A 13,203-nucleotide genomic window follows, 5' to 3' on the forward strand; every position below is an offset into this window, starting at 1 on the left:
GCCCCAAATGACTCTAAGAGCCTCTTGCTGCTGCTGTACTGTAAGTACTTTATTTTCCCTTTTCAGTTATTTCCTGTGGCAGTCTTCCATCTCCACCAAATGGTAATAAGATTGGAACTCTGACCGTGTATGGAGCCACAGCAATATTCACCTGCAACACTGGCTATACCCTAGTTGGTTCTCATGTACGTGAATGCCTAGTGAATGGACTTTGGAGTGGCACCGAAACTCAGTGTCTCGGTAAGTACAAATTGCAGCAGAAATCTAAAACCCCAAAAGGCAAGTGTCATGTGAAGGATATGAGTTTAGTTTTGTAAATTTAGTTCACATGATTTCAGTAAATGGTATTGTTCGTACTGGTAACTTTGTATTACTTTGCGTAACTTTGTGTCAGCTTGAGGCACTGATTTCTTGAGCACACATGGAAGGAAATATATTTATAAATAGGTTGGTATTTAAAGGGGATAGATTCTTTATTTATTACTCAAACATCTGAGAATTCCATTCTTAGCGGAATCCTTGGTAAGGATCTCAATTTATAGTATAGCACCCACTGTAAACTTTTCTTTTCCGGCTTTCTCCTAGAAGGCAAAAACTCTTTCCCTTTGGCCTCAAACATTCTTTATTGAGACTGTTTTAAAGCCAGGGAGAATATAGGGACAAAGCAATCACAGGATCCCCAACAAGAAAATTGCACTGCACAGACACTGCACTACACTTTCACAGAGTAACAGGAAACCTCAGAGAAAACATAATCCCAAGGAACTGATGTTGTTTCTGGTTTCAAAATGCTGTCAACAAAGAATACAGAGCAAAAGGTGGTGTGTGGTTTTTTTGGTATGAATTATTTCTATCACTAAAGTTGGCATCTTCTAAAATCCATATTAATAAAGTTGCTTTTCTGTAGTGTTTTATGAATGTGGATAAATGCATTAATAATGGGAGGAAGAGACATGAATGAATTGAAGACTATGAGAAACTGCACATGCAAAGCTGTCTTTGCAACATTTAGAAATAAAAAGTGGAACAATGAGGGTTTCTTGTTGCAACTGTTCCAAGACCATGTAATATGGAACACCAAAAGCCAGTGGGAAACTCAGATAAGGAGAAGTTTGGAAGCATCCTTAAAGTTTGGAAGCTCTCCACCCTATTCCCTATTGCAAAGTTTCCAAAATATGTTTATTATTCACCAGCTCATTCTGCTGTCTTTTCATGCTTTGCTTTCAAATACCTATAGGATGCCCAACACTGCCATTGTGCTTGTGGCTTTTGATCTAACAGAAGTATCCACTAATATAAGAAAATGGTTTTCTCCAATTTCGCCTTCTCACTGTAGTGGCCTCCACATATACCCCCCCCCCAAAAAAAAACTATTCCAGAGTGTTGGTGTCCCCTCCAGAATAGTGTGCCCTAAACACTCAGTGTATGTTTACATAACTTTTTTAAAGGGAGGTTAGTCCATGCATGTCGCTTTGGTGTAAATGTTTAATTATTGCAGTGAACTAATATCGAACCAGTCCATCATTTTATCTCCAGAAAAATCCTGAAAGCACAGTTTATAAAAATAGATTTCCAACAGCCTCTTTAATATACTTAGGGCTAATTTGGCTTGATTGGAAGATTACATATATTTGGTGTTTTATTGCCTTGCTTCTTAAGTTCGTCAGCTGTAAGGGTGTTTAATTTAACTAGGTTCAAAATGACAGGAAATCATTACATCCACCAAGTGACATGCTCTGTAAATGAAATGAATCACATGGAACATGCACATGGCTGTTAAGGTTCCTTCAGAAACAAACAATAATGGCAAGTTCCAAGTTAGTACCCTTCAGCCAGCCTGAGATCTCCTATGTTTTAATAAATCTGACTTCAGTTAATAGTTGTTGCATTTCAGCTTCTCATTTTCACGTCTGCAGGAACAACAACAACAACAACAAAAATCAATATAGGATTATCTGGGTTTAGCGCCAACAAATGTACCCTTGTTTCCATAGAGCTGAATATCAGGATACATATGACAGTGCTCACAGTTCACTGTGTGTGTTTAGCAATCTATGCTCCCCGCTTCCCAAATTTCTACTTTGCCCAAGCAGCACAGATGTGGGAATAGGGCAGTTTCACAGCCGCCTCAACATGAGGAATCTCTCATGCAAAAGCCTGGATTATTTCTTTCAATTAATTCGCAAGCTGGAAGAAAGTGCATCTACCGTTGTCACGGCCAGTTGCAGAACAGCCTTGCAATCTGCACCAAGGGGCCAAGCTTCAGCTTTTTAATAAATTCATAAGAGCATGTTTGTTGAAGAGTGGACTGTAAATAAAGGACAACTGAATCAATAGCAATGTTTTTCAGTTTTGCAGATATACCTCGCGGGGTGCTGAGGGCTTAAGGCAATGTTTTTGTTTAACATTATTCTTGTTGATGATTGACTGCTATGTGAGCTGAAAGTGAAGTTTGTGTTCTTTTCTTCTGTTCCCTCCCGCCCTCTTATTCTAGCTGGACACTGTGGTTCTCCAGATCCTATTGTAAATGGCCACATTAGTGGAGACGGCTTCAGTTATCGCGACACTGTGGTGTACCAATGTAACCCTGGTTTTCGACTTGTCGGCACGTCTGTTCGGATATGCTTGCAAGACCACAAATGGTCTGGGCAAACACCAGTTTGTGTCTGTAAGTACCACTTTTCCCAGTGATCTATTCTTCTCTAAGTAATAGCAAGCTGATCAGCTCTTAGACGGGTAAGAATGATTAACAATAGCTGGTAGAAAAGGATGTGTACACATAACTGCCTTCAAATGCAGCTGGGTGTCCGTCCGTCCCCTGAATTCAGATTGCAGTTGGTTTGGGGGGGGCATCAAAATGCAGTATTTAATAAAAAGCAACAAGACAGGTGTGGATTGTGATTAATGGGTCCACTGCTTCCCAACCCAGTGGTGGGAGTGTTGGGATTCACAGAATGCTGTGTGAGATAGTAAGTCTGCAGGCTTGAGTTTGCTAGCTGATACAACTGACTGATGTAATCAGCCTGCAATAATTTCTATGAAAGTGCTGGGTCAGAAAGACTCAGCAGTAATGTGCTGTCAGTTGATTGGCTGTCATTGGTTTAAAGGGGAAACCTGTCCAGCAGTAAGTGGGTGGTGTAGAAGAGTGTGGTCAGAGAGAGAGAGAGATAGAAAGGTCTTCCTGTTTGCCTTAAGGTGCAGCCAGGTACTCTGTTTGACTGTATGAACTGCTCGTGTATTATAGCCTGTAGATTTTTGTATATATATAGCTCACAATAAATATACTGTACTGCACTGAGGAACCTGGAACTCTGGGCATTTCTGCTAAAGCGCCGCGGAGAATTTGCGACAGGGAGTGCACTGGGAATCAGAGTACAGTAAATGGGAGTGGATGTACACAGGACAAATCCAAGCTCAGCTTTGCATGATAGTATTGGTTGATGCTGCTGCTTTAGCACCGGACTTGTAAGCAGTATCATCAGTCGCTTGCCCAAGCATGTGGCCTGAAGTCTCAACCCTGATGTCTGTTCCTGTGCTCTCCTGCAATGCAGAGTCAACAGCATGTGACTGGGCTGCTAAATGTACCTATTACCATAATTCCAAAATGTCTTACGAGAATTGGACAGAGTTGTTGTTTTTTTTGGAAAACCTAGAGCGGGAACTATGAGCTAGAAGAGCCAAGTCCAAATCCTGGCTTACACATTCACCATGCCTGTCATACTGTAGGGTTCATAGCTCTAACCTGCCTTACGTGTTTGTTGTATGGCTTGCTGGAATAATGTATGCTAAGTACTCAGAGCTCTATACTTTTTAATGTCTTGTAAAAGATATGCAATGTTCATCATTGGTTTAGAGACTACCGTAGCAGGATTATATCATAGAACTATAATAGGTTTGAATGATAGACATTTTAATAATAATAAATTTTTATTTCTATCCCACCCTCCCCAGCCGGAGCTGGGCTCAGAGTGGCTAACATCATATAAATAATACAATATATTATTTATATGCTGTTACATTTTAAGACTAGAGCATGATTTAAACTTGCTATCTTGCTCTTTTAAAAACTGTTGAACTGCTTCCATGATTTTGTGTAATTTTTATGTATGTCAGTGCATATTTTTTTAAAAAAGTAGTTAATTCAGTAAAATATGTTTTAGTTTACCAGTGTATATGTTCCTCATTTTGTGTATAAACCAGGAAGACTAAATATTAAGCTTCTTGATGATATTTGAGAAACTAAACCAATAGCCATATAAGTGTTGGTTTTAGAATCTTTGAGATAAATATGTAAAACTGTTGGAACAGGTGTGTTCTTACCTGTAGTAATGTAAATGATACAATTATCCTGAGCTTGAAAAGCTTAGGTAAACCAGGTCCAAATCCAGCTACAATTCAGTGTACTTGTTCCATGGCTCCTTTTCTACAGTTGCCGCTGTAGAAAAAGGGCATTCCATGTTAGGAGCAGGATTGTAAATAAAACTACCGATATCAACATGTCATTGTATGATTTCTATGGTGCAACTGCATTTCAAATACATCACACTGATAACCACATTTTACTGGTGCCAAAACCTGGCTATAGCCAGGCCTTGTTGAATAATTTTATCACATTGAACTCAGTTACAGCAGTTTTTAAATGTTAGCTGTAACAACATTATTGTAAACACCTTAATATTGCAAATAATATGCAGCTGTTGCATCAAGGCTGCTAAGGAAAGAGGGAACAGAAGAATATTGCAGTTGCCATATTTTTCTGATATGTCTTTACTTGCAAACACAACAATTGCAGAGTGTTGATCTGTCAAGAGGTTGGCAATGTGTGACAACAATAATGATGATGTGGTAAGACAAGACACAAGGGCTGAGACCTTTTGTTTCTGGAAGGCATCACAAAAAACAGCATCTGTCAAGAGTAATGAGGGGTGTAAACCGGAACTGACTGAGTGGAATATGCATTTGCAGAAAAGGACAATAATCTAAATACAAGCGTCCTTCACTATTGCAATTTTTACAGACAACCTCAATTTTGCATTGCAACAGCATACCACATATAATCTCTTCTGGCATCTCATTGAATTGTAGGATTCATGGTGAAGAAAGTGTCAGGTAACAAAACCCTTAATATGTTATTAGGCAAATTCAGATCACTCAGGAGGACAGATCACTCAGCAGCTATCAGTTATGAAAGCTAAAGATGGAACCTCCATATTGCAAGGCAATATGCCTCTGTTTTCTAGTTTACCACTACAAACAACAGGATATAAATATCATTATCATATCTGCTTGTTCTCCTGGACAGCTGGACAGAGACTTTTCATTACATATTTAAAGCATTCCTAATTTCTTGTAGTTTTAAGAAATAGTCTACTTTTAGAATTCATTTCCTTTAAAAAAAAGCTCTTACTATGCTGAGGAGTGTACTAGGGATAAGCCCTTTGAGATGCACAACTACACACACAAGGAGGAAAAGTTGTTAGATTTCCAAGTCTACACAACTTGTGAACCATCAAACCCAACACAACCCACCAGCCATGTATAACAGGCAACCAGAAGCTCTTGTTTTTGTTGCCTGTTTGGAACTGTAGAAATGGCAGGGGGTGTCAAACATCCAGCATAGATAATAATATGCCCTCAAGGTAGGAACTACAGTATGCTGCTTATATGCTCTGTATAGCACCTAGTATGGTGTTGGCACCATATTTATATCACATAGATAGTGGTGATTGTGGTGAAGCGAAAGACAATGTTAAACTTTAGTCTTGTGGCTGTGTTCATCTCTTGTGAACTGTATTTGCTAGATGATGACTTAATAGCTGTCTCCTTGTGACCCCTCACAGATAGGGAGAACCACCACTATGGTTTATCATTTTGTGTTTTCCCATTATAAAAATTAAGGTTGTTATATGTACAGCGCCCACATAGAGTCTCATCAGTTTCACACAAACGAGTCCTACAAATTGACTTTCTTCGGGGGGGGGGGGCAGGGAGCCATCACACGTCAACTATCAATAAATTGGATTTCTGATAACTTTTGTTCAACCACCATTTATGGCAGTAAAAAAACCCAAAAAATGGCATGATCTGCTAACTTCTATTTTTCACATTTCAGCCTTGGCAATACAGTCTGAGCTCAATTACTACCAGTTGTTTGTTTCTTTGTTTTTAAAAATGCTATGCCTCCTTAAATATATTGCCCATCAGTGCAGGCTAGATTGTATTCTAGATCCCTTTGTTCACTCATATGGAGTTCCTGTGTTTATCAGCTTTCGCTTTAGTTGGGCGCAGCCATTCTATTAATATTTTCCTGATTCCTCCTTGATGGGGAAGCCATTGCAAATGGGGTTGTTCTGTGTGTGCATTTAACCCCTCCACACGCAACGTATTTTCTGGATCGAAGCACCAGAGTGCATAACTCGTTTATGTTCTCGACATGCCCTTCCCAAAAGTTTGCAATCTGTTCTGTGCTTCCTTTCAAAAGCAATCACGTGTGGCCACCCCGGAAACCCCGCTCACGGAATGACCAATGGCAGTGAGTTCAATCTGAACGACGTTGTGAACTTCACCTGCAATACTGGATATTTGCTTCAGGGCGCCTCCCAAGCACAGTGCCGGAGCAATGGGCAGTGGAGCAGCTCCTTACCTACATGCCGAGGTAAGATTTTTTTATTTTTTATTTTTAAAAATGTACAACTGCTCTTCCTTGATAGTATGATGCAATTGGAACCCTTCCTACCACCCTTTCCAGTCATTTTGGAAATTTGTAACTGGAATAATTATTTCCTTTGGAGAAGTCTAACCTATTTGAAAATAAGCTGTTGCTGCTTCTACAACTGCTTCTACTTCTATCCAGCCCCAGCCCGCCCCCCATCAACCTATCGCCATCTTACAGATTGTGGGCAGATATCACCATTTAATTACTAATTATTGCACAGGTGCTAATTTGGTACAGTGGTACCTGGGGTTACGAACAGCCTAGTTAATGAACTGTTTGGATTACGAACCAAGGTACCACTGTATATAAACAGTATTGTCATTGGGAAATGCTAAGCAAGGTCAAACTTCCTCCATTGAGTAAGCAAATAGAAGCTGCTAATTTTGACAAATTTAGCTATTTAGTTAAGCTTTAATGCTGCTGGGTGAATTCAAGACAGGATGGCACATTTCAGAGAGCAGAGTTGTTATTTAAAATGTCATCTCTGAGCTGCGGTCATTCGCATACCTCCACAAACTAGTAGTCTGGTGTAGACGGCCTCGGCCCAGTATAACTGAAGGAGCGTCTCCACCCACATCTTTCTGCCCGGACGCTGAGGTCCAGTGCCAAGGGCCTTCTGGCGGTTCCCTCATTGCCAGAAGCAAAGCTACAGGGAACCAGGCAGAGGGCCTTCTTGGTAGTGGCGCCCGCCCTGTGGAACACCCTCCCATCAGATGTCACAGAGATAAACAACTACCTGACATTCAGAAGACATCTTAAGGCAGCCCTGTTCAGGGAAGTTTTCAATGTATGACATATTAGTGTATTTTTGGTCTTTGTGGAAGCCGCCCAGAGTGGCTGGGAAAACCCAGCCAGATGGGTGGGGTACAAATAATAAATTAGTAGTAGTAGTAGTAGTAGTAGTAGTAGTAGTGGAGAAAATTGTTGTGTGTATTATAGGGTTTTTCCAGATGAGGGCTTAATTTGCAGGAAGGTTGCTGAGATATCACAAATAGCTTATGCACAATAGTGTGCTTTCTTTTTACTCAGAAATTGTAAATCTGGATTAAATTGGGGAGGCATTTTGGTGCCGATGGTGTTGTTTGGGCATTGTAAAACTTGCATGCATGGGGAGTACTAATATCACAGTAAACACACATCTGGAAGCCTCTGTAGTGTATATTTGGAGACAATACTCTTTTGTAGTAGCACCATGTTCCTTGCAACCTGTATAAAAGACAGCAAGCCTCATATAGGTATAAAATCAGGCACATACCAGTAATTGCAACTTAGAATGCCACCCGGCTGGCGCATACAATCCAGAAAATATTTTCTGTAATACCTAGCTCATAAGCTAATTTTAAATCTTTATGGGTTTTCCAGTTGTTGCAAACCATTTGGATATTTTGTTTTAAATGAAATTGTAGTATACAAATGTTTTAATAAAAATAAATAATACACAGATAACTAAATAGACGCATCAAGTGCTAACTTTCAATATGCATTCATAAGAGAGAATTCCCGTCTGTACAAGTATTTAAATAGGGAAGGGATATAGTGGTGGTTAATGAGTAAATATGGGTAAATATGAAGGGTTTGTGAGGATCAACTCCTTTGCTTCCCTGTTCCTTAGCATAAGGGCAACAGTGCTGAGTTTCACCAGGTACCAAGGCTCAAAAGTACAGTAATATTTGACTTTGGCATCAAGGGTTTGAATCCATGCAAAATGAGGTTCGAGTGTCAACAGGGCAGATTTAAATGTCCTTCTTTCTTTATTTCTCAACAGACTAAATTCAGATTGCCTGCATTTATTTCCTATGTAACTCTTGGCACCTGTCATTGAGAGAAAGCAATCTCCTTCTCTCTTGCCTTGATTTACAACTGGGTCCCTTGGGTGAAGGGCAATCAGGGAAATCAGCTAGTACAGCTCTATATTTGAAGCAGCTTAAATTGAGGCCACAATTCATTCATTCTTTCCCCCCGGTAGCCTTAAATATATATGTATATGTAAAGGAAAGGGCTTTGTCCCTTAGAATTAAAGGTATATTTCATACTGTTGTGGGAGTATCTTCTCTCCTGATTTTTGCCACTCACTCAATTTAGGTGTGGGGCAGGGTTGGCAAGGTATCCTTGGGATGAATGTGAAAGTTCCCCAGTTCCCCAAAACTAATTATAGTGGGCTACTTCTATGTATGAGTAGGAACTACCCACAAAGCCAGAGCCGGGCTTCTTTAATTGGCAGGTCAATATCATTGCAATCTGCAGTTATGACAATTAAAAGCTGGCGAGTGAAATAAAATGCAGAGCAAAAACCATTTACAGTGGTACCTCGGTTTACGAACTTAATCCGTTCCGGAAGTCCGTTCTTAAACCAAAACCGTTCTTAAACCGGGGCGTGCTTTACCTAATGAGGCCTCCCGCCACCGGTACCCTTCCACCATTCGGATTCCGTTCTTAGACCAAGGTAAAGTTCTCAAACCGGGACACTATTTCTGGTTTTGCGGAGTTCATAAACCGAATAGTTCTTAAACCGGACCGTTCTTAAACCGAGGTACCACTTTAGTTGGGTAGGCGTCTTTCTCATTTAACAACTTAAGTTAAACAAGTCAGTTGAAAAAGTTTACATACTGCAGCCTGACAGTCACTAATGTTATGAGAGTTCCCCCTGGTATAGGGATAAAATTACCAGATGAATATGAGTCGTAGTCACAAAAAGGTGAAGCTGGTGGTTCACTGGGGCAATTATACGTGTGTGTATGCCAAGCCATAAGCAGTCTGTGACAACAGCTCTAGAGCAGTGTTGATTTGCTGACTAAAGAGGTCAAGTGTTAAAAGATTTGGACCTTCTCGGGGGGGGGGGAGGGGATGGAGACAAATATCAAGCCATAAACCATCTTTCTGCTTTGTTTGTCAGTGCCATGATCTCTATAGACAGTGTTTCCAGGATTTTAATCCTCTTTTCTAAAGACAAGTAACTGAATAAACAAAGGATTTCACCTTCCTCTTTACCCGTTAGCTGACAGTTGTTGAGGATTCCACCTTTTATGTTCTGCAGAATTTCAGCTCAATGGCAAAGTAAACAGGTAGTGTCTAGGTAGCCTTATACAAGTCTCTGGTCACCAGATTTTACTGTTATTTTTTGGGGGGGGGACACCAAACTTCTGAATGCTTTCTCTAACTGATTACAGAGAGGACTGAAACAGATACTGTTTTTTAGTTGCTGCTGTAAGCTTCTGGTCCTTGAATGAACAGGTTCACAACTCCTACAGCTTGAGGTTTTCTCGATGGTTTGAGTTGGGCATTGGAAGAAAGCAAGGCTCTTGTGCCTTTAAGCATCCTTTTCTAGCATGAAAATATATCCATGGGGAGGAAATTCACTTTTTGACACTCTGTCTATTAGATATATTATTATGTACAGTCCCTGGTTTATTTGGGGGCCTTCCTCCCCACTCACAAAATAGAGTGCACTTTTGCATATCGCACAAAATGTATGCACATTTTATGTACATTTTTGCCCTCCTTTCCAGGTGAGGTAGCCCATTCCACACACAGGTGTACTAAATCCGAAGCACTGCTGTGTACACTTGCATTTCACTGAAATCAGTGGGGCTTGAGTGTGCCTAATTCTTGTTTCGCTGATACGTCAATACCTTCCTGATTCTCAGTGTGCGGCTTTATTTCCTCTTCCTGCCCTGTGTGCTGTGAGTGTGTCCATGTGCTCCCAACTATCCTATCTCTGCTTCTTACTGCTTCCCTCATTTCTCCCTCCACATCATTTGCAATGTCATCCAACCTCACCATTGTTTATCTAAACCAGGCATCCCCAACCTGCGGCCTTCCAGATGTTTTGGCCTACAACTCCCATGATCCCTAGCAAACAGGACTAGTGGTCAGGGATGATGGGAATTGTAGTCCAAATCATCTGGAGGGCCGAAGGTTGGGGATGCCTGATCTAAACAAATACCATCAATGTTTTAGCCTTTCTCCTCTTTTAAGTCTGTCACTTACCACTACTACTATTTATGGGTCTTAAACCTTTACTTCGACCACAGCTTTCTCTGTGCGAAAGTGTAAGGGATCATATCACTTCTGTGCCGTTTTAAGGCACACGACACTCTTGGTGCCAAATAAAAACGCCGCAGTCATCAAGTTAACAGAAATTGTATATTTCTTTGCATATTTTCAATTATGTAAAGCTTTAGAGATTGGCTATGGAAACCCATCTACCAGCAAAATGTTGAATCAAATGTATTTGGCATTAATTAATGGCTGTGGGATTGAGCTTTCAGCAGCACTGAATTGTACATTGCATGCCATGAATATTTTCCTTTGGATTTTTCTATTCAGTAGTGAAAAACCTTGTATTTCAGTGGTGAACTGTTCAGATCCAGGCTTCGTGGAAAATGCCGTTCGCCATGGGCAGCAGAATTTCCCAGAGTCTTTCAAGTATGGAATCATTGTGGTGTACCACTGCAAGAAAGGATTTTATCTTCTTGGATCATCTGCTCTGACTTGTAAAGCTAATGGTTTTTGGGACAGATCATTGCCCAAATGTTTGCGTAAGTATGCAACAAACTGAATTTTTACTTTTTTTTTTTCACCAGAAGGCCAGGAAGCATCAGTTATCACCGAAGTGCATGTAAATAATTGATTTAACAATGTCAGTATGCTGAATTTTGTCCTGCACTCGGGAGAATTTCCTTAACAAGGTATCTACTGTTGTGTGCAATAGTATACCAGCCATTACCAGGAACAGAAGGTCAACACAGCTGATGTTTTTTTTCCATACAGTTTTCCTTCTCAAACCCAGAGCTCTGGTTGAGAACCTACCCAAGCTCAAATTTAAGCTATGTGTTTTTGTTTACTTGTTTTTAAAGACCCAGATTTCTATGGGCCTCGATTTAGTTTGCTTAGTTAAGATTTTAACTGGCTAAAATGGTTTTGTGAACGTCATTTTGGCCCAGGTAGGAAGAATTGTAGAACTATATCATGCCTGGGCCTACCTGTAGCAGATCTGTTTCATCCCAGTTTGAATCTGCTTCTCTATTCGTTTATTTCCTGCACTCCGAGGTTTGTGAAGAACAGATGAAAAGGGCACCAAGAGAAACAAACAGCAATGATTCATTCATACAAATGCATGTTTATTGTGCCGAATTGTAATGTTATATTTATAAACCTTTACAAGGCTCTATTGCTGTCTTTCAGAAGATGAACAGCTATAAATGCTAATCCTTTATTTCCACACTGTAGCAATTTCTTGTGGACACCCTGGAGTCCCAACCAATGCAATTCTGTCAGGGGACAAATTTACGTATGGATCTATAGTTCGCTACTCTTGTACAGGAAGTCGAACTCTCATAGGAAACTCTACTAGAGCATGCCAAGAAAACAGCCGCTGGAGTGGAACTCTCCCTCACTGCTCAGGTACCTTTGAAAGCATTGACTTAATGTGACCTTGTAGCTGAAATTATTAAAACTATTCCCTTGCAGCAGATTTTAATGCAAGTGAAGTTTAATAAGTCAGATTTTATGTTCTCAGTTGCTCTTTGCGTTCACTCCCATTATAACAGTGATTTCTTTTAACACCTTTTTGTATCTGAAAGATGATCTATTGCTGAGTCCATCTATGGTCTGTAGGGATACACGTTGTCTCCAAAGTTTCTTCCTTAACCCAGCATCCATTTAGAATGTGTTATATGGCTCAGTAGGGATGCCTAAGGCTTGCCAATCAGAAGGTCGGCAGTTCGAATCCCTGTGACGGGGTGAGCTCCCATTGCTTGGTCCCTGCTCCTGCCAACCTAGCAGTTCGAAAGCACGTCAAGTGCAAGTAGATAAATAGGTACCGCTCCGGCGGGAAGGTAAACGGCGTTTCCATGCGCTGCTCTGGTGCACCAGAAGCGGCTTAGTCATGCTAGCCACATGACCCAGAAGCTGCCTGTGGACAAATGCCGGATCCCTCAGCCTATAGAGCGAGATGAGCACACAACCACAGAGTCGTCCGCGACTGGACCTAACTGCCAGGGGTACCTTTACCTTAATATGGCTCAGTAGCCAATAACTAGGAGTGCCTCTAGATACTAAGGATACTTCCTGATTTTGGAAGATCAAGTAAAGTATACTTTTTGTATACAGTGGTACCTTGTGTGACGTACCATCCCCCTTACGAATGCTGCGGGTTATGTGCTCTGCCCCTTGTTATGACCTTTGCCCCAGGGTGCGAGCAGAAGTCGCAGTCTGGCGGCACCGTTAGAAAAACCATGCCTCATGTTACGAGCGTTTTCCTGTTATGAGCGGACCTCCGGAACGCATTAAGTACGTAACACGAGGTACCACTGTACAGACATATCACTAATGTTTGTATCCTTCATGCTGCTGTTGGGCATGATTTTTATTCAGTTCAGTTGGGGTCTTCATGAAGCCATAAAAATGAGGAGAGAAGATGATCTCAGCAATGAGTGGATTGTATGTTTACCAGCTCTGCTAGGTTTTGTTTTTTTAAGCAATTCTCA

The 13,203-nt window shown here is 40.8% G+C and overlaps 1 protein-coding gene across 4 annotated transcripts in view; it reads left to right on the forward strand.

Moving 5' to 3' along the window:
* Window positions 1–13,203, forward strand: part of CSMD1 (CUB and Sushi multiple domains 1) — a 940,367-nt gene that overhangs the window by 883,234 nt on the left and 43,930 nt on the right. For all 4 annotated transcript variants that reach the window (XM_080998891.1, XM_080998892.1, XM_080998893.1 and 1 more), the window contains 5 exons: window positions 67–240; window positions 2,495–2,668; window positions 6,482–6,655; window positions 11,065–11,253; window positions 11,945–12,118. In XM_080998891.1, the coding sequence (XP_080855017.1) occupies window positions 67–240; window positions 2,495–2,668; window positions 6,482–6,655; window positions 11,065–11,253; window positions 11,945–12,118 (885 nt within the window). The remainder of the gene's footprint in view (window positions 1–66; window positions 241–2,494; window positions 2,669–6,481; window positions 6,656–11,064; window positions 11,254–11,944; window positions 12,119–13,203) is intronic.

This window comes from Podarcis pityusensis, assembly GCF_964106645.2.
Source record: "Podarcis pityusensis genome assembly, chromosome: 3".
NCBI classification, from domain to species: domain Eukaryota; kingdom Metazoa; phylum Chordata; class Lepidosauria; order Squamata; family Lacertidae; genus Podarcis; species Podarcis pityusensis.